We start from the raw sequence: 18998 nt of genomic DNA on the forward strand, positions 1-18998 counted from the left end.
GAAATCCCACCTTGATAGTCAGCGCAATTCCCCGCAACATTGCCCCACCAGCACTGGCATTGCTGGCCCTGGCTGCTGTTGCCCGGGCTGCTGCCGCCCTAGTGTTGACCGTTTTGTGTCCGACAACGGCTGTCGGCGTGCATGGCCTCACTGCAGCTCTCGTCCCCAACACAGGCCGTCCTATGCTGGCCAACCAGCAGCAAATGCTTGCAACGCGCTGACGTACGCAGGCCGTTCAATCCACATTGGGTGTTTACAAGGAAAAACACACACAGGGCGCGGAGCTTTTCTACTGCCTTGCTCAGAGGCGCAGTTAGCTGCACCATTGCCACAATCGTCCGAGATCCTCATCAATCGTCCGAGATCCTCATCAAGTACGCATCCTGGTGACATGCACGCTCCCGCCCTCAACTGCACCAGCGCCATGGTGGGATGTCCGAGGTGAGACTGCCTACCTGTCTGCTGGCCAATAGCGCTGCAACATCCAAATTGCAGAAAGAGTCACGCGAGTCTTCACAGCAGCGCCTGCGGAATTCTATGCGCGCGATCCCAATCGAGGCTTGCTCGCTATCAGCGCCTGGCTTTCGGGTGAGACTCGCTCTCGCCGTGAGAGAGACTGTCCGGCATGGAGGCCCCGGCACGCTTCTATGCTGCATGCGTGCTGGTGCTGGCACTAATTAGATGGTCAAGTGCCCATGCAGGACCTCCAAGGTGAGTCAGACTTCAACCATGCAGTCTGCAAGTCATGCTGGACTTCGTCAGTTGAGTCCGCGCTGAGGCTGCACATGCAACGACTTCGATCGCACTGTCAGGCGCTCCCTGCTCTGGGGCGGCCACGTGGTCGCCCCCACGCCGGCACCGGTGCCAGTTGTCGTCGTCGTCCCGCCGCCCGCCCCCGCTCCGGTGCGGCTGGGAGGGTGGAGGGTGGGGCGGCGTGCGGGCCCGTGGGGCTGCCAGGCAGCCACCGGCAGCAGCCCTGCAGCCCTGTGCAGCCCGCTTTTATCTTTCATATGGTTTGTCCGCCACATGCCCACACGCCTGCTGCGCCCCCTGCGTTCCCCTGATCGTGCGCATGCTGTGCGTCAGGTCGTCGCGCAGCCTGTTGTTGCGGCACAGGCTGTCGCTGCCGCCCAGCCTGTGGTGGCGTCTCAGCCCGTGGTGGCGTCTCAGCCCGTGGTGGCGTCTCAGCCAATAGTCGCGTCTCAGCCTGTTGTGGCCTCTCAGCCCATCGCTGCTGCGCAGCCCGTCGTTGCAGCGCAGCCTGTTGTGGCGGCGCAGCCCGTGGTAGCGGCGCAGCCCGTGGTAGCGGCGCAGCCTGTGGCTGCTGCCAACGCAGCCGCTGTGAATGTGCAAACCAATGTGAAGCAGGTGGGTGGTGGGCTCAAAGCAGGATTGCCAGTGCAACGCGTAGGGGTTGCACTTCAAGCCCCTCTCCCTGCTGCTGCCAGTCGACGCCAGCTGTTGTTGATTGCACCCACCCAACAATCCCGCAAACTGCTTGCCATCGGCGCAGGTTAACTTGCAGGCAGGCGGAGGCCTGCTAGGGGGCCATCCCTGGGGCTGAACCTGTGTCTCTGCATGGCTGCCTGTGCCGCCTGGCTCCCTCTCGGTTTTATCGCCACTGCGGCTCTGCCCGGCATGATCCCAGGCTTGAATGTATGTGTGGGACAGGTATGCAAGGAAACTTGCGTTGCACAAACACGTCGCCATTGGCTCAACTATTCCCTTTGCCCACCAGAGCAGCCAGCTGCCCCTTGCCCTCATGTGCGCAGCCCAAAAAGAGAAAAGCAGCAGCCCGTACCAATATGCCAGCAGCTTTCCTGCTATGCAAGCTGAGTCACGCATGGCGCGCATGGCAACCAGGACAAAGGGGAAAGATGCAAGCAACATATCAACCATGCACCCAACAAATATGCCGTTTCAAATTGATTAGTTTGAGTCCAAACGGACGGCCATGGGTGTCAGAGCAGATCTCGAGCACAGCGGTCGATTCCCGAGCTGTCTTGCAATGAGCATCTCAGACTGCTACGAATGTGACGGCAAGCGCCAAGAGATGGCAGGCGCCAACATATGCAGCTTGGGGCGGCGCAGCACCCAGCTTGTGCGCTTGGCAGTAAGGCAGTTGGCAGAACGTATTTCACAACCTACGGCTTGCATAGGACCGGAAGTGAGAGCGTCGAAGCGCCTGCAGCGCCAAAGCCAGACGTGGGCACGGCCCGCGCGTCGCTCTTGAACTGTGGTTGTGCACGCAGGTTGTGACAAGCCACGCGCAGTCAATGATGATTGATTGCGACGGGTGTATATGTGTGTGTGAGGGGGTTGCCAGTGTCACGGTGATGCTGTGGAAGAAACACCACACAGCACACATCAGACACCTCAATTGCAAGCAGGCACCTTTCCCCCCAACAGAACGCTGTCATCAGTTATCCAAACATCCTTGTGCAGGCAGCTCACCGCAAACGTGCTGCACTTGTCCCGCGTGAAGCCGCCAAACTGCACTGTGTACTTGAAGGTCCGCGGATCGCACGTCCGAAGCGCCTGGGCTGCGTCCGGAGCCTTTTCGCCAGCACCAATCTTGGGTGCCGGAACGCCCGCAGGCGCCGACCAGGCAAACGTATCGGAGATGTACGCGCAGTAGCCGGCAGTGGTGTTGGGTGCCTGGGCAAACGTGAAGGGCTGCACGTTGGACGTCGCGTTGCGCTTGTCGGCCAGGTAGACCACCGCGGCAGCAATCGACGCGCGGTTGTCAGGGTAGGGCGTAGAGAAGCCGCAGGTCACGCCGGCGTTGGGGCTGGGCTGCAGCAAGAACTTCTTGCCGCCGCTGGGGCAGTTGGGTACAACAGTGATCGGCGCCCCCTTGCCGCGGGAGAGGACGACCTCGACCCTCTCGACTTCCACGGTGCCGGCGCGCTGGGGGTTGGTGATAACGACGAAGCCCTTGAGCAGGTATTTTGTCACATTGACCGCGTTGCCGCGCTGGTAGCTGACGCTCACGTCCACCTTGCTGAACCCACTGGCCGCAATGGTCAGGCTCTTGACCTGGAGAAGGGGGAAGGGAGTGGGGCCATGTTGACGGGCAATTTGTGGAGGGGGCGTAGGCGCACAAGGGTTGCACAAAGGGCCAGCATGGCGGCTGGGCTTGAGGGGGTGCGGCCTGGCCCTCGCTCAGTCAAGGGCTGTAACTCCTAAGATGCTTCGTGCACAGTGGTGCTTGAGTCAGGAGTTCTGAAAGAAGGCCATGTGCGACTGTCACAAGTGCACCGCCATCCACCCGGGAGCCCACCATTCCGCATGTTCGCAGCCCCCTGACCACCGACCACCCAACACCCAACAACCCCACACCTGCGGTGCCAGAGCCCTGGTGACCGACCACCTGTACTCAGCAGTGATGTTCTCACTAGTTACGCCCGTCATCCTCACGATTGGCAGGGGGCGTGCAGGCGGCGCGCAGCCGGTGATGTTGATTGAGGCCAGGGAGAAGTCTGAGAAGGTCTGATTGGTGCCCTCCACAGTGAGCGTTGCCAAGTTGTAGCTGGAAGGGGGGGTGTGCAGGGATGGAATATCAAGGGGCAGGATGATATCAGAGAGGCCGTTCCCAATTGCAAGGTGCCTGTCAAGCCGCGCTGTGAGGCTGTGAGTCAGCAAGCCAAGGGCCAAAGCGGCCAAGGCCGATGCACAGGGACCAGCATGAGGCTGACGCTGCGGCCACTCCGGACCGCTCTTTTTTAGGCAGCTGCTCTTGCGCGGCAGCTTGACTAGGCCGCCAACCTGCCAGTCCACAACCTCATGCCAAATGTTCACGGGGCCAACATGCGCACTCACGGCTGAGTGAGCGAGCAGTCGGTGCGGCGCCACGGGCCCCAGGTGGCGGTGTATCGGAACACTGCCGGGTTGCAGACCCGCTGCTCCTGCCCGGCCGGTGGCGGCGCGTTGCCCTCCACAGAGTTTGGCTCCATCAGGGGGTCGGCCTGGGAGCGCGAAAACGTGTCCGAGATTTTTGCACAGCGGCCAACCTGGAACAAATGGCAAGGGGGACGTGAGCGGGGATGGTGGGTTGCGAGCGGCAAGGGTCCAAGGTAATGTGAGGTATAGATGCAGGGCAAATTTGATGCAGGGGGCACGACTCGTTAGGAGCTTGTGCCTTGATGTCATAGGGCACAAGCCGAGGGAAGGCGCGTGGTCAAAGCACGGTGAGCACGGCAGGTGGGTGTGTGCACCCCCCACCCAAACTCCTGCACATATACACCCCCGCTTGATGATTAATTTGATGCATCGCTCCCGCAAGCGCGCTCGCTCACGCCCGCCCTGGCCAGCCCCTCACTGCACAGGCACGACCGCGCCTGCCGAGGCTGGCCCACCTCGTTGACGGCGGCGTCCGCCCAGTCGAGCCTCGACACAGGGCTGCTGACCTGCGCCCCGTCCAGCTGGAACGCCTGAGCCCGCAGTGCGACAACCCCCTCGCCGGCCGGCGACGCCGACGAAGCCGCGCACGTCACCGACGCCCGCGGCGGCACCACGACGCGCCCCTGGTCATCAACAGGGCACTTGGCGCGCACGAGCTGGGCCGGCTGTGCGCCTTGTGCGATCTCCAGCTGGACGTACCCGAGGTTGAGCTGGAAGTAGTTGGGGTTGTCCACCTGGATGGTCGTGTCGACCCCGAAGCCGCCCAGCCCGAGGAGGGCGCGGTCGTACCTGACGTCGTAGCTGATTGACACCGCCTTGTTCCAGGCAGTGGTGAGCGGGCCCCTGGGGGTGGCGGCCTTGGACACCTTCCACGCGTATCTGCGCTGCGCGAATAGCCTGGCGCTCGCAAAGCTCAGGGCCGGCGGCCGCTCGCAGCCGACGACGCGGACGCGGGCGCCTGCGGTGGAGAGCTGCTGCCTCTGGAAACGGCCGTCGGGGTCGACTGCAATAGACTGCTGCACCTGCGAACAAATTGATGCAGTGGATCGCGGTGCGCGCAGGAGGGATGCGCACTTGTGCCGGTTTCTGCGGTCCAAACAGGTTTGTTGGCACAGGGGCACAGCCGGTGGCCCTGTGCCGCTGCGTTCCAGGTTGACTGACCAAGGGACAAACCCGCGAGTCACGCCGGCAGGCTGACGATCGCACCAACCGAGCGGGCCAGCCTGCCTGCCCGCCGGAGCGCGTGCGGCAGCCTGCTCCTGGCCGACACGGGCGGCCTCGCCGCGTTGCCCTCACCTGGTACTCGCCGCAGCCCCCATCAATGGGGAAGGTCCCCACCAGCTGGGTGTACCCAAACGTCACAGACTGGCACACCCTGTTGCCCGGCGCCTGGACCCGCTGCCCGTCACGGAACCTCGAGGCCGCCAGCCCCCTCCCTGTCGGCGTGTCCCCGCGCAGGCTGGCGCAGCGGCCAAGCTCGACCTCCACTGCCTGTGCAAAGTTGAATGGCTGGACGCTGCTGACCACCTCGCCGCCGCCGGCCAGGAAGCTTGGGGAGACCTGCGCCTGGACGCCGCCGGCCCCGCCGTCACCGACAGGCACGCGGAAGGGGCACACTAGGCGTCCTGCTTGGCGATGGGGAGTGAGCAGCGATGCGTAGTGGCCTGGATCAGAAACCAGACCGACTCTGTGGGCCAGTACGGCTTGCCCTGTCTGCAGGCAATGCATCGCACGCTTGAGATGTTAGTGGCAGTGCCCAGCACGCACTGTTTACCCCCACCTTCGCTCCGGCCTGTGAGAGCGCCTACCTGGATTCCCCAGCAGGAGGCCAGCACCTGGGACCAGCAGCCCTGGGCACTCGATGTCCGCAAACAGGGGGGCCCTTGCGCCACGGGAGATCTGGAGGCGCGTGCGCCCCAGCAATGTCGGCAGCGCAGGGCGTGTGCTGTGATGGAGGGTGGAAATAAGGAGTCTCCTGGGTGCGGCTCAATGCGAGGCTTGGGTGGAGCGCGAATGAAAGCAAGCTAAGCCAAGCGGCAATGCACCCAGCCGTAGTGTATCCAGCCTTGCTTGGTTTGCAGGACACAAGACGAGTTTCAAAAATTGGGTACGGCTGCAGGCGCAGCCGCTTGGGGCCATCGCGCAGAGGCAGCAGCCGCCCGACCGCCGCCTCGTGCCTCACAGAGGTGTTGATTGCCAGAGCGCTTTGGGTCCCCCTGCCCATCCTCCTGTGCCAAAAACTGCTGGGCAAGCTCTTCAAGCACCAGATTCAATCCTCACCACCACTCACTTCTCAACCACGACCTGGCCGCCAAGGATGAGCGCCGTTGTCGGCCGCCCGCGGTTTGCGGCCATCTGAAACTGCACGGGCTGCACCTGGTCGTACTGCATCTCAAACTCTGTAGGGCCGATGACACGCGCATTGGTGCTCCAGAGCCAGGTCGTCACGCGCTGGACGGCGAGGCCGCTGCGGGTTTTTGGGGGTCGCCGGCAAGGGTGAGCAGAGGGACGCGCTGACAAAGACGCGGCCTGGTCAACAACGCAGGAACGGCATCCTGCAGTGGTGGTCAAACCCCTGTCAAGGACTCCTCAATCCGTAACATGGTGCTGCTCTGCGACTGAGCAGCTTTGCACCCGCAGGACAGTGCCTCACCGAATCGACACATCCAAGAAATCAGCCGCGGTCTGCGGGCGGTTTGGTGCAGAACGATCAGGTTTGGCCCGCGGTCCAGGGCCAGGAGGGATGGGGCCTGGTCCAGAGGCAACAGGGCCAGGGCCAGGGCCGTTGCGAGTGGGGGTGGCGGCCCCAGGCACGGAGCTTCTCGGGTTGACGGAGGGCTTCGGGGATGGGGCCGGAGGTTGCGTCTGCGGCGTGGCTGGCGAGGTTGCTGGGGCTGTGGCGGCCGCAGGGGACAGGGAAGGCTTGGGGGTGGGCGACAGCGAGGGAGCGGAGGTCGGCGCTGAAGGCGTGACAGACGGGGCCGCTGTGGTGCCTGGCGAAGCCTGTGGCGCGACAGTGGGCGACGCCCCAGGCGTCGCCTGGGGCGCTGGAGCGGGTGACTTCTTGGGCGCGGGCGTAGACGTTGGTGAAGACGTCGGCGATGACGATGGTGCGGCAGAAGTCTCAGGAGCTGGGAAACGGGCACATGGGGGGTGAAGGATGCACATCACGGGTGCGGGTTTGCAGAGTGGTGTAGGTGGGAGAAGGTCAGTGCTTGCGATTAGAGCTGCCATGGCACAATGCACGCGCCATCGCCCGGACCTATTGAATGAGCGCACCTGTTGACGAGGCCGGAGGCGTCTGGGCTGGCTGGGGCGGCGGCTCAGGCGCCGCAACGGGGCCCGGGGGAGGGGAGGGCGCTGGTGCTGGGGCAGCAGCAGCCCCAGGCGCAGGCGAAGCCACTGGACTTGGGGACGGTTTGGTGTCCTTTCCGTCGCTGGCGGATGTTGTGTTCTGGGCTGTGATGGGCTTCAGGCCACCAGCTGCATGCATCAGATAGTTTTCAATATTGCAAGAGTGGGGAAGCACATGAGCATGTGGTATGAGCTGCACCATGGCAGTTGGCGGGGGCTGAGCCACTGTGCCATCCAGCGGCGGCGTTGAGCTGCATTTGGCAGAGTCTGCAGAATATTGCGGCTGACATGGAGGCTCTTCTTCCTCCAGGAGCTTGGGGAGCTGCGATAGGTGACACCCCCCATCACACGCACCCAGGCAGACCGCCAAGGATGTGGCCCGAGCACAGCTTCACCCAGGGCCATGTGGGGGCCTTGGATGCCCCAAGCCACTCATGAACGTCTGAGACTCACCAACAAGCAACAAAACGGCCAGAAGCGCCGCCAATGGCACAGAGCGCCTGGCCATGGCGCACGATCTCGGCCACCTTCAGGACGGGTTTGGTGGTAAAAACACTTTCCTATTGACCAACTGTCCCGCTCTAGAATCACGGCACGGTGTCACCGGCAGCGGTAACCAGATCGCGCGAAAAGCTTTTCACCGGGTTGTTCAACACGATAAGATGAAATAGTGATAGTGCGGAAGTAGTATCATGTGTTCGGTTGATGGAGCCTGGTTGCGTGGTGAAAAATGAGCAGCAAAGCAAAGAAGCTATGCACCCCGCTGACTTGGCTCCGTTTGAAGTGACAGAAGCGTTGGCCAGCATCCAAGGCGCATCATCCGGTGTAAAAATAGGAAGATACAGAAAGCAACCGACAGTAGAGCATTGGCGACGGCCACCTGAGTCATCACGTTCTGCTTTCGAGAAAGGACTGGAAAGAGCACGGGTTGGGACCTTGAGTGAGACAAGACGTCGGTCAGGGAACGCATTCAACTGGTAAGAGCAGGCCACTGCTGCGATGCGTGGGTGCGTGAGACGACCTGCACTCCGGTCTGCCCGCGCTCGGCTGGTCGCTTGGCGGGGGCGGGAAAGCGCTAGCTGGGAAAGCACTCAGGCTTGCAAGCCGGCCTTGTGTGCATGCAACAACCATGCAGGTGATAGGCAGTGCGCACATCATGGCGGTCTGGTGGGCCCTGCTGGCGGCGGTTTATGCGTCATGTTTCGTGTGCGCAAGCAGCGCGCCAGTTCCAACGGTCGTTTACCTTGCGGCTCGCACCAAGCCGGTGGTGCTGTCCCCGTTGTCGGACGCAATGGTGGAGCCGGTGACCACCGATTTGATGTGTTTCTACACCCCCAAGGACATCAACACGACCATCGCTCAGACCCTGAGCGTGCGCCTTGTCGGCTCATGGCAAGAGCTGGGCTGCTGCAGCGCGTTTGGTGACGTCCTGCTGATGGAGCAGCTCAGGCCGCTAACAAACACCTCGGTCGCCCCGCCGCCGCGCCTAGTGGCCAGCTCGCGCGCGTCCCACAAGGACCACCCGTGGGGCGAGCCGCACGATTTCGCGTACACTGAGAACTATGTGGTGCGGCTGACGCCGGGCTCCATAATTGACCTGCAGACCAAGGTGTTCCAGGGCTACTTTCCCACATTGCGGGCCAACGTGTCACTAGCATATATTCCGCGGGTGTCAAACCGCCGGCGGTAGGCGGCAGGCGGCAGGCGGGTGCAGCAGGGCAGCAGCGGTGGCGCCCGCGACATCCAGCCGCTTCCCATGAACTCTTGCCAGGGCCCTGCAAGGCCATGACGCTTCTTGATTGTGGGGCCTTGCGTGATGGGGGTGACACGAAAGCGCATCAATAGTTAAGCACATCACAACAATTGATCTCCGCTCTTGCTTGTGCTGGCTGGTCATTTCAGACACCTTGCTTATGCTGCCGACAACACGTGCAGGCAACAATGCTACTTTTACGGTACTTGCAGGTATCTACACAAGAATGGCGGCTTTTTAGCTATCTAGGTGTGCACAACCTGCCTGCAAGCATGTGTTGTCTTGCTGTCATGCGCATGGAAACAAATCAGCACGCTGTTGACTTTTGGAAGCCTGTTTCGTTGCATAATACACAATTGATTGAGCTCCGCTTTGTTGAGTAACCTTTTGTTGCATAAAAGCTGCGTGTGACAAGCATTATATAGAAGCTTCTCAAATTGTGCTGATGTGTGCGCTCACATGCCAGGTGGTGTGGTCCACACCTGGCGACCCTGCATCCTGTTGGGCCTCCCAAGTAGCGATGACTGTGTGTGACGTGAATGCCAGCTAGGTGCGACAGCTAGTACAGTGTTCATAGACACTCCCAAAATCGTTCAAATGTTTGTTTACATCGTCTGCATTCATGGCGTCTGCATCACAGGCAACTTGGCTGTTCAGGGCAGCAACTGCATCCGTGGCGCTTGGCGGCTTTGCCCATGCAGCAACCAAGGGCTCTTCGTTTGGTGGCTAATAGGGTTTGATTGACGCTATCTTACATCAAGCAGAACGCCGCTCAGAAACATATCTAACTGGGTCCACTTGCGAGACGTACACATACCAGCACATGAAAGGACAATTTCATGTCCTGGCTCAACAGTGTGCGGTTGTGACGAGGAAGCAAGCAATTAGACCACCAAGGTCAGCGGTATTATGGACAGATGCGCCACAATAAACACGGCCAGCTCGCATCCCCCACGCAATTCCTTTCCACGGGCATGTGTGGGGGTGTCCTGCCTTATGGGCGGTCAGGTCTCTGCACAGCTGCCCAAGGATCTTGACAAGGATGCATGGGACACGCAGGACGGGTGGTTCCTACACAGCGGTGGCTCACGTCAACATAAACATCGCATACGTCTTCTAGCTTGTAATAGCGGCTTGCAAGAGGTCGGACAAGCGGCCCTTCAAGGGCCAAGTTGGCGATCTCGCAGGATGCCAGCCCCTTGCACGTGCCTGCGCGGGCCTTCATCACGCTCCAATAATGCGTTGATAACCTATCGTCATTCATCATTAAGCAGAGCTGGCCGTCGCTTTGTGCCACGCACGCCTAGCCGGGGCAGCAGCGGCCACAGCGTGAGCGAGCTCGGCGGTGTGCATCAAAGCCGCAGTGGTGCGTGCGCATCAGGTGCCCATGACTCCAGCCTCAGCTCAGGTGAGATTTTGGGGACCTCTGTCTTGCACAAATGAACCTCAAATCTCTCACGGCTTCGCCTGCTTCGGGACTGAGTGCTTGCAACATGAGGGCGCCCATCACTGCACTGCCTTAGCCCTCACCCCCGCGCCCTCCCGCCCCCCAGGCGTCGGCGAGGGGTTCCTCGTCAGGCCCGCGCGCGCGCGCGACTTCTGGCCCCTGGCGGACCTCCACTGCTCGGTGTTCTTCCCCGGCCAGCCGCACGACGGCTGGAAGGGCAGCCTTTCGCGGGTGGACCGCGTCCTCGCGCTGCAGATGAACCTGGCCCTGGAGCAGCGGCACATGGGCAGGTGCGCTGGTACGGCAGCAGCAAGGGGGCTCGCCCCCGGCTTCTGTGGGTCGGGGCGGCCTCGGAGGGACGTGCAGCATGGTGGGAATGTGGGTACCTGCCACACCGGGCGTGCTGGCATTCAACGCTCATGCAGTTGTGCAGCCAAAGGACGCAGCAGCTCAGCACGCCGTTCTGGCTCGCTCGCGCGCGACGTGTTTGCCTGACGCGCGGTACGCAGGGCGATATGCTTCATGGCGGTCGACCCAGAACACGCGGAGGAAGAGGCCGGGGACAACAGCAGCAGAAGCAGCAGCAGCAGCAGCAGCAGCAGCAGCAGCAGCAGCAGCGCAGACGGCTCTGGCGACGCAGGCGGTGGCGCCCCCAGTGTCGGCGTGCACAGGACCAGCACAGTCGGGGGCGCCGGCAGCAGCACCCTCCAGGACGGCGCTGACAAGCGGTGGAAGGGCCCAAAGCAGCTTCTCGGCTTCGCGCGGTGGGCCGCGCGCTCGGAGGTGCGGCGCGCGCTGGGCGTGAGCTTCGAGGAGCGCGGGCTGCTGGGTGCAGCGCAGCTGGACTCGTTTGGGGACGTCGTGCCGCCAAAGACGCTGAACGCGCAGCGGGACGGCGCCATCGGCTGGATACGGCGCGAGGGTGAGCAGGACCCGGGGCGAAGGGGGCGTGCATGCGGCTATGTGCCCACCCGCACGGGCGGCCGGACGGCCACCGCAGCAGCGCTGTCTGCGGCCTGCTGCGGAGGGTGGTAGCAGCGGAGCGCGCAGCTGCATATGTCGGAATGTTGAGGGCTGCGGCGGCAGCGGCGGACAGGTGGATTGCAGCGGGCAGACCTTCCGTCCTTGTGAGGCGCACATCGGCTGCCCTGCTGTTTGTTCCCATGCGCCTGTTGTGGCAGTCTTGTGACAATTCATCATTCAATCCAACAGGCATCTGCTACCTGAGCAACGTGGCAGTCAGCAGCACGGCGCGGCGGCGGGGCATCGCGCGGCGACTGATGGCCGAGGCGGAGGCGACCGCTGCCGAGTGGGGCTTCCGATGCGTATCCCTGGTACGCCGCCCGAGGAGACTGGGTCCTGCAGGCCGGATCCATCGCGGTCATAGCAGGAGCAGCAGCGGGGTCCTGCAGGCCGGATCCATCGCGGTCATAGCAGGAGCAGCAGCAGCAGCAGCTGTAAAGACCAATTGCAGAGGCCTTTGACATCCCTTCATGCACGGCCACCCGCTCTCCTTGGTTGTCCATCTCACACATACGCGCGATCAATGTCGCGTCCAACCTGCGTCCTGCTGTGCAATTCTGCCGCCCATCCACCCGCCATTGCAGCACTGCGACCAGGAGAATCAGGCGGCCTGGCAGCTGTACCGGGAGCTGGGCTACAGGCGCGTGGCACTCGAAGCCCCCTGGGCGCCCTACCTCAACGGACGGCCCCCCAACCGCTGCTGGCTGTTGGTCAAGCGCCTGCCGTCGGACTTGGTCGAGGCGGCGCGGCGGCGGCAGCAGGAGGCGGAGCGGGAGCAGCAGCAGGCGGCAGCCGCAGCAGCGGCGGCGGCGCAGTGTGAGGTGGAGCCTGAGCTCGGGCGGCAGGGCAGCAGCGAGGTGCGAGGGCGGAGCACGCCGCTGCTGGCGTTGTAGATTGGGGCGGGCATGGCGTGCCGCTGCACGCCCCATTTGCCAGCTCGCTTCGCTGTATATTGTGCCATGTGGGGGCTGCTCTACAGGCTGCCTACAGCTCCTTCGACAACCAAGTGCGGGAACAGTCACCGTTTTTGCTTGTCAATAAATGTAAATATCGAGACATGTCTTACTCTTCAAGAAAAGTGCGCGAACAGCTGAAGTCGGCAGCCACCGCCAGGCCGCTGCGCCCCTGCCGCGGGCGACCCGTCGCATCGCACAGCCTCAGAACGGCAGCCCGTCGTCGCCGCCAAATAGGTCTGGTGTGTCCTGCGGCGCCCAGAGCTTGACCGTGCGGTCGTACCCGGCCGACCCAATCAAGTGCTGAGGCGCCCCGCCCGCTGCGGCCCCCTCCTCCCCGTCCACGTCCATCTCGCCGCCCCCGTCCTCCCGATGCTGCTGCTGCTGCCGCTGCTGCGCCGCGCCGGCCGGCGGCTGCGGTGCGATGTCTGCCGCCATGACCTTGCCCTCGTGCCCGGCCAGCACCTTGAGCAGCGACCAGTCCCGCGTCGACCAGACCTGGGGTTTGACGGGGCCAGCAGGAGTGTGAGCAACGTGTTCAGCCGGCGTTACGCACGAGTGACGCCGTTCATTCTAAACCACACCCGATATGGTGACTGCCGCATCAAATGAAAAGAGGACACAAAGAGAACAGCAGGTGCTTGACGTGCACTGAATTGATGTGCGTCTTAAACTCAGCGCCACGACCACTGAAAGTGGAGCCGGGCACACCGCATGGTGTTGGCGCGAGTCACTCTGGCAGCCTTGTAGAGTTGAATGCGCACGGGTGTGGCCGCACCCAACTGCTGAAAGCCGCGATGCCACCCCGACACCGGGCTCAATTGAACCCCGCCCTCCATGGTGGGTGCCACCTCCACGCTGCCCTTTTCATCGTACACACGCACACGCCGCCGCCATGCCCCCTGGCCCCACCTTGATGGTGGCATCGTAGCTGGCGGTGAGCAGGTAGTGCCCCGCGTCCGGCTGCCACCGCACCGCGCTGACCAGCGAGCGGTGCGCGGGCAGGCAGTACGCGCAGGCCCGCTTGCGCAGGTCCCACACGCGCACGGTGTGGTCGTCGCTGCCTGTGGCAATCTGGAGGGTGGGTCGGTGGACTCAAACCGGTGGACTGAGAAGGCTGAACGTGAGTTTAAGGATCTACGGCAGGTTGCAAGCTCAGAGGTGAACACACATACGAAGAAGTGCTGAGCCAGTGACCAGGCAGCTGATGGGCAGCTGGAACAGCAGGCAGCTGATGGGCAGCAGGAACAGCAGATCAGCTCGGGATCGGCAAGGCAGGCATCCAGGCCACGGCTACACCCGATGCCATGCGACCAAATCATGCGGACGGTACGCAGTCGCACACCTGATAACCGTTGGGTGCAAAATCGATGCAGAGCACCTGCTTCACGTGACCCTCCAGCACCTGCACGCTGCGGCCTGTGCGGCAGTCCCACACCCGGCCTGCAGGCGCGGCAGGGGGGGGGTTGCGATGAGGGGATGTGGGGCGACGCCGGCATCAGACGGGAAGCAGCAAAGAGGGGGGGCGGGGGTAGGTCGCGACCGCAGATCACGTTGAGAGGGGGTTGCGCCCGCGACGCAAAGATGCTGCAGGACGACGGGCAGCCACCTCCCCACTGCCGCTGCACCTGGTTCGGCGCCACCTTTTTTTCATGTTGCCACACCGCCCCTGCTCAGCACCACGACCACTGCCAGCCCGTGCGCGCTCACACGCATGCGCCGAAATACTCACCTATCGCGTCCAGCCCCACAGACCCTGCCAGGCTGCCGTCTGGGTGGAAGGCCACCGCGTAGACCCCGCGGCTGTGCCCCTCCTGCTCCAGCAGGCAGGCGCCCGTCTCCGCGTCCCACAGCCGCCAGGTGCTGTCAAAGCTGGGGGTGGCCTGGTTGAGGCGAGTGTGCGTGCGTGTGTGCTGGTGGGTGAACAAACAAACGACTCGTAGCAGAGGGGTTGGACATCGGCCAGCCTCTCATGACGCTTGCGCAGTGCCGCTTTCAACCCCTGCCAACAGCGATCCTGGCGGGGGTCGCGACCCTGCACAGCCGCCAAACGTGCAGCCCCGAAGCTGCGGCGCCTCACCACGTGCCGGCCCATGGGGTGCCACGCGACGCGGCCCAGCCGGTCCGTGTGGCCCTCCAGCATCCGCAGCTGCTGCCCCGCCATGCTGAAGAGCGCCGCGGTGCCGTCGGCGCTGCCTGTCAGCAGGTTGGCGGCCTCCTCAGACTGGGGGACCGGAGGCGTGCGGGGAGCAGGCACGGCATTCAGTTGACAAGACTGGATGAAAGGGAAGGGGCGGGTGCTTGCGACGGCACTGCAACGCATGCAAGTGCCACCCAAAAAAGCGTGCTGCGAGAGCCCAGCAACCAGGGGCTTGCCCCCCCATCTCCGGCCGCCACATCCCAAGCCCCTCTGCGCCCAAGAGCATTCACGCGTCGTGACAGCCCGCAAACGCGCCCCACCTGCCCCAGCGTCGCCTGTGGGTGCCACGCGATGCCTGTCGCGCGCTCCGGGTGCGCCCTGAAGCCTCGCAGGCGCGCCACGTTTGAGCTGTCTGTCGCCCGCCACAGGTTGACCGCGCCGCCCCAGCCGCAGGCCGCCAGCACCGCGCCGTCAGGGCTGAACGCGCAGCCCCCCACGGGGCGGTCGTCCCCGATCTCTGAGCTCTGCTGTGCCAGCTTCTTCGCAGCCGCCTCGGACGCCTCGCGGGACGCCTTGGCGGCCTGGGCGCACGTGCAGAGGGATCGCTGAGCAAGCACGTATTGTTTGTGCGAACACCCGCAGATCGACACAAGATGTGCGGCGATGCAGTGGCTGAACAGCAGCGGCAATCTGTCAGCAGCAGCGGCGGCGGCGGCAGCAGCAGCAGACTTGCCCTACTTCCTACTTGGGCTGCCTGATCCTAGGCACCAAGCAGGGCGCCACCCCCGCACCTTGAGTGACCCGAGATCCTCCCGCAGCCGCTTCGCCGCCCGCACCCGCGCCGCTGCCCGCCCCAAGGACCACACAGCTACCTCCATGCGCGCTGCAATAAGAGAGCAGGGGCAACGGCATGAGGCAAGAAAGCCACCAGGCAGTATTGATGGATGCTGCGTGCCTTGATACGCTGTCAAAACCATCGTGGCTGCCTGTTTCTGATCAACCACGACACCCCCGACGTCCCTTAAGCAGCACGGCAGCAGCCCCCGTGCTCTTGTCTGCATGCTGCTTCAACCAACATTCTCATTCCTGCATACTCAATATGACCGCCGCGCACACGTCCCACAAGCCCCAGCGGCTGCTGCAATCCCTGCCCTGTCCCCCTCCCCCAGTCCTCGCACCCTGCTGCAGCTCCTGGGTGCCCTCGGTGTAGAACACCTCTTTCTGCACCACCACCTGCTCCTCCAGCACCAGCGCCCCCGTCACCGGCGCCCCCTCCAGCCCCGTCACGTCACGCTCTGCTATGATCTTCTTCAAGCGGTCGCGGCGCTCCATCTGCACGGGGGGCGTGTGTGGGGATGCGTGGCGTGTGTTGTCGAGCGCCCTCAGCAGGGGCGGCGACCAATGGCAGACAGCACCCGAATGCATGCCATTCCCCCCCATGCGCGGCAGCCGCCCGTCAGCACCCCCTGCCATCCAGCATCCACATCCCCACGTGGCCCTCACCTCTCTCTCTCCAAAGAGCGTGACGGGCTCCCCCAGCTGCCGCAGCATCTCCCGCACTTTGGCGTCATCGGTGGGCACGAGCGTCGCGCGGATCTTGCGGCGCAGCTCAAACTCGGCGAGCAGCTTCTCTTGCTCCTCCCGCTCGCGGCGGCTCGCCTGGCGTGTCGTCGTCGAGCGCGGGGGTGGAGCACGTTGTGCAGTGTACATTGACAGGCTGGTTGCGCAAGCGGTGGATTGTGCAGGCTCTGGGAGCGGCCAGGTGAAGCGCTGCGAAGCCGCAGCCCGCAACCACTGCAGCGACGCCGGTGCCGCCAGCGGGTATGCACCAGTTGTGACACCATATACTAGGATCATCCACGATGAACTGAACGCTTATTCAGCACCCAACCCCGTTCCCTGCTCGCCTCTGTGAGCTCAAATGTCGCCATCCTGACAGGAGCAGCCCCGCTGCCTGGAGAAGATGACTCAGAATCCAAGTACTAAATCTTCGCGCTGTATTGTGTTTCGCGGATGGTGGAACCTTTTGATCTGTTTGAGATCAGAGCCTGCTATATCTGAGGACACGTTAGGGGCTCTGAAACGCAACATATATGAAGTAGGATTGTGGGCTGCAGTGCTCAATGGCTCGATTTGCCCGTACGGTACCGTACGCCTCGCGCGCCAGATCTTCTGTATACGCAGCGCTGCGCCACCGCGCAAGTCAGTGCTGCTGGCACGTTCCAGAGGTACCGTAAGCCCCAATTTTTTCTATTCATTACGCACTACAACATCATTGGTTCCCCATTGTGTGTGTAGAAGTTATATGCAAAGCGTACGCACAGAGTCAACGCGCACTTCGGGCGCCCTCCCTCGGAAAGCATCGTCCAGACCTTCAATATACTTAAGATTTGGATTTTATTCAGCCCGTGGTGATTCGTACGCTGCCAACGCATGCGAGTCGCTTTTCGACATTCGCACGGCGCAACCTGGAAAGGAAGCGATGTGCAGCAGGCACAGCTGTGGCTGACAGACAGGGTACCTGAGGAGACGGTTACACAATGCTCTCGCGCATTCAGGCCCTGTACGTTGCAGGAGTCTTCATCCTCATCCATGGAAGCGCGTTGCTGTCTGGTGAGTCGACCATTGCCGGCATGCCACTTCGCGTAGCTCCTGCTCGGCGTGCCAGCCACGCACAGGTATCAACCTCACCCGAACCCCGCCAACGACTCCCATGCCTTTTTGCCCAGGCCTCACGCTGGGCCTGCTGTCCTTGGACACTCTGCAGCTGCAGGTGCAGCAGCGCACTGGTACAGCACGGCAGCAGTCCCAGGCCACGCGCCTGCTGCCCCTCGTTGCCCGCACCCACCAGGTGAGAGGTTGAGAGAACCCGCATGCGTGCAATCACCCGTCGACAGTTTGATGCCCAAAAATATTCCGCGGACACACTGGGATAACTAGCCCACCCGTGCGGTTGGTCCGTGCTGTCAGGTGCTGGTCGGCCTCGTGCTTTTTGGCGCAGCCGTCTCAGCGGCACTGACACTCTGCCTGGACCGCCTGCTGGACCCCGTGGCGGCCATCCTCCTGTCGAGCACTGCAGTCGTCGTGTTCTCAGAGATCATCCCGCAGGCAGTCTTCAGCAGGCAAGCAGGTTGTTGACTATACAGTCACCGCCTGTATCTGTCGGCTGGGCCCATCCTGGGGCTGCCGGCGCACACTCGTCAAAGTTTTGAGCTAGACCCTCCCGCTTTATCACCTGACAGTCATTGTACCAATTGCTGCGCCTAATTTCAATCTATTGCCACAGGCACTCGGTCTCGATATGCGCATTCTTTGCGCCGCTGATGCACGTCATCCTGTGGCTGTTCTCGCCTGCCGCATTCCCGCTCGCGCTGCTGCTGGATGCGACGCTCGGCCAGCCTGGGGAGGATGCGCTGTTTGAGCGCCAGGAGCTGCGGACTGTCATTGCGCTGCATGCGCAGGAGGGTGCGCTGGTACGGGCCAGCTTCAGGGGTTGAGTCGGCTTGCAGCTGCACAGAACGACCTTCTGCCTTTGTCTGTCGGCCTCAGCATGCGGTGGCTTGCGACAGTGAGTCTGCAAGCTGACGCCTGAGGGCAAGCTGCACTTGACATGTCACTGCTGCATTCATGGTGCGATGTGCACAAATGCCGGTGCAGGCATGGACGGCCCCCTGAGCCTTCAAGAGATGGGCATTATCAGCGGTGTTTTGGAGCTCACGGCCACGCCTGTGGCATCCATGATGACGCCGATTAGCGAGGCGCAGCCGCTGGCAGCAGAAGCTGAGATTGACGCGGCAATGGTGGACAGTGTGCTGCGGCATGGGATGCGGCAGGTGCTGGTGCAGAGGTAAGGGTGTAAGTGCAGGGGTGGCTGGAGAGTGATCAAGATGTCTGCTGTCATGTCTCGGAAGTGGCGCTTGTGTGGTGTTGACATTTCGTACCGGTAAAAAATAAGGGTTTAGGGTTTATAGCGGTACCAAATTTCACTGCCTGTCAGCAACATGCCTGCCAACCAACAGCACGTGGCCCCACAACCAACACAGAGCCAACAGAGGCCCTGAGGGCATTGTTGGGGCCGTCTCAACTCGGGACCTGTTGACTCACTGGAGTGCAGCGGGAGGCGACGCGGGCGCAACGGCTGCGCGCCCCTTGGTTGGGTCGCTGCCTGTGCTCCCGCTGCCGCGGGTCAGGGCGTCGGCGCTCCTGAGCGACGTGCTGTTGCTCTTCAAGCAGGTGTGTTGGTCGTGCTCATGGATCCATCGTTTGACAGGCAGCGACGACAGAGGCAATTGCATTGTCGCTTTTGAATGAGTTGACTTAGGCTAGTCGTCATCCCTTGACCCCTGCCTGTGTTTATCGCATCAACGCCTTGCCTCCTCCCACAGGATCCCAGCATGCACATGGCCCTTGTGGTTGACGAGTGCA

At 62.7% G+C, this 18998-nt stretch overlaps 4 protein-coding genes across 4 annotated transcripts; 2 read left to right on the top strand and 2 right to left on the bottom strand.

Moving 5' to 3' along the window:
- Nucleotides 1–2144: 2144 nt before the first annotated feature.
- MNEG_1954 (hypothetical protein) lies at nt 2145–6294 on the bottom strand (the record flags this gene model as incomplete). Its single annotated transcript, XM_014049563.1, has 8 exons — nt 2145–2234; nt 2455–3039; nt 3343–3532; nt 3823–3968; nt 4359–4925; nt 5200–5528; nt 5739–5848; nt 6194–6294. The coding sequence occupies 8 exons, from the start codon at nt 6292–6294 to the stop codon at nt 2145–2147; spliced, it is 2118 nt and encodes a 705-aa protein (XP_013905017.1).
- Nucleotides 6295–8548: 2254 nt separating this feature from the next.
- Nucleotides 8549–12373, top strand: MNEG_1955 (hypothetical protein; the record flags this gene model as incomplete). Its single annotated transcript, XM_014049564.1, has 6 exons — nt 8549–8943; nt 10318–10376; nt 10564–10747; nt 10967–11379; nt 11670–11791; nt 12065–12373. The coding sequence occupies 6 exons, from the start codon at nt 8549–8551 to the stop codon at nt 12371–12373; spliced, it is 1482 nt and encodes a 493-aa protein (XP_013905018.1).
- Nucleotides 12374–12637: 264 nt separating this feature from the next.
- Nucleotides 12638–16283, bottom strand: MNEG_1956 (putative PRP4 pre-mRNA processing factor 4 like protein; the record flags this gene model as incomplete). The annotated part of the gene is made up of 9 exons (XM_014049565.1): nt 12638–12931; nt 13346–13507; nt 13779–13876; nt 14166–14316; nt 14514–14657; nt 14894–15154; nt 15365–15456; nt 15752–15905; nt 16077–16283. The coding sequence occupies 9 exons, from the start codon at nt 16281–16283 to the stop codon at nt 12638–12640; spliced, it is 1563 nt and encodes a 520-aa protein (XP_013905019.1).
- An 830-nt stretch (nt 16284–17113) lies between these two features.
- On the top strand, nt 17114–18424 carry MNEG_1957 (hypothetical protein; the record flags this gene model as incomplete). Its single annotated transcript, XM_014049566.1, has 5 exons — nt 17114–17186; nt 17303–17424; nt 17544–17638; nt 17860–18038; nt 18231–18424. The coding sequence occupies 5 exons, from the start codon at nt 17114–17116 to the stop codon at nt 18422–18424; spliced, it is 663 nt and encodes a 220-aa protein (XP_013905020.1).
- Between the last annotated feature and the right edge of the window lie 574 nt (nt 18425–18998).

This window comes from Monoraphidium neglectum (genome assembly GCF_000611645.1).
Source record: "Monoraphidium neglectum strain SAG 48.87 unplaced genomic scaffold scaffold00209, whole genome shotgun sequence".
Classification (NCBI taxonomy): Eukaryota; Viridiplantae; Chlorophyta; class Chlorophyceae; order Sphaeropleales; family Selenastraceae; genus Monoraphidium; species Monoraphidium neglectum.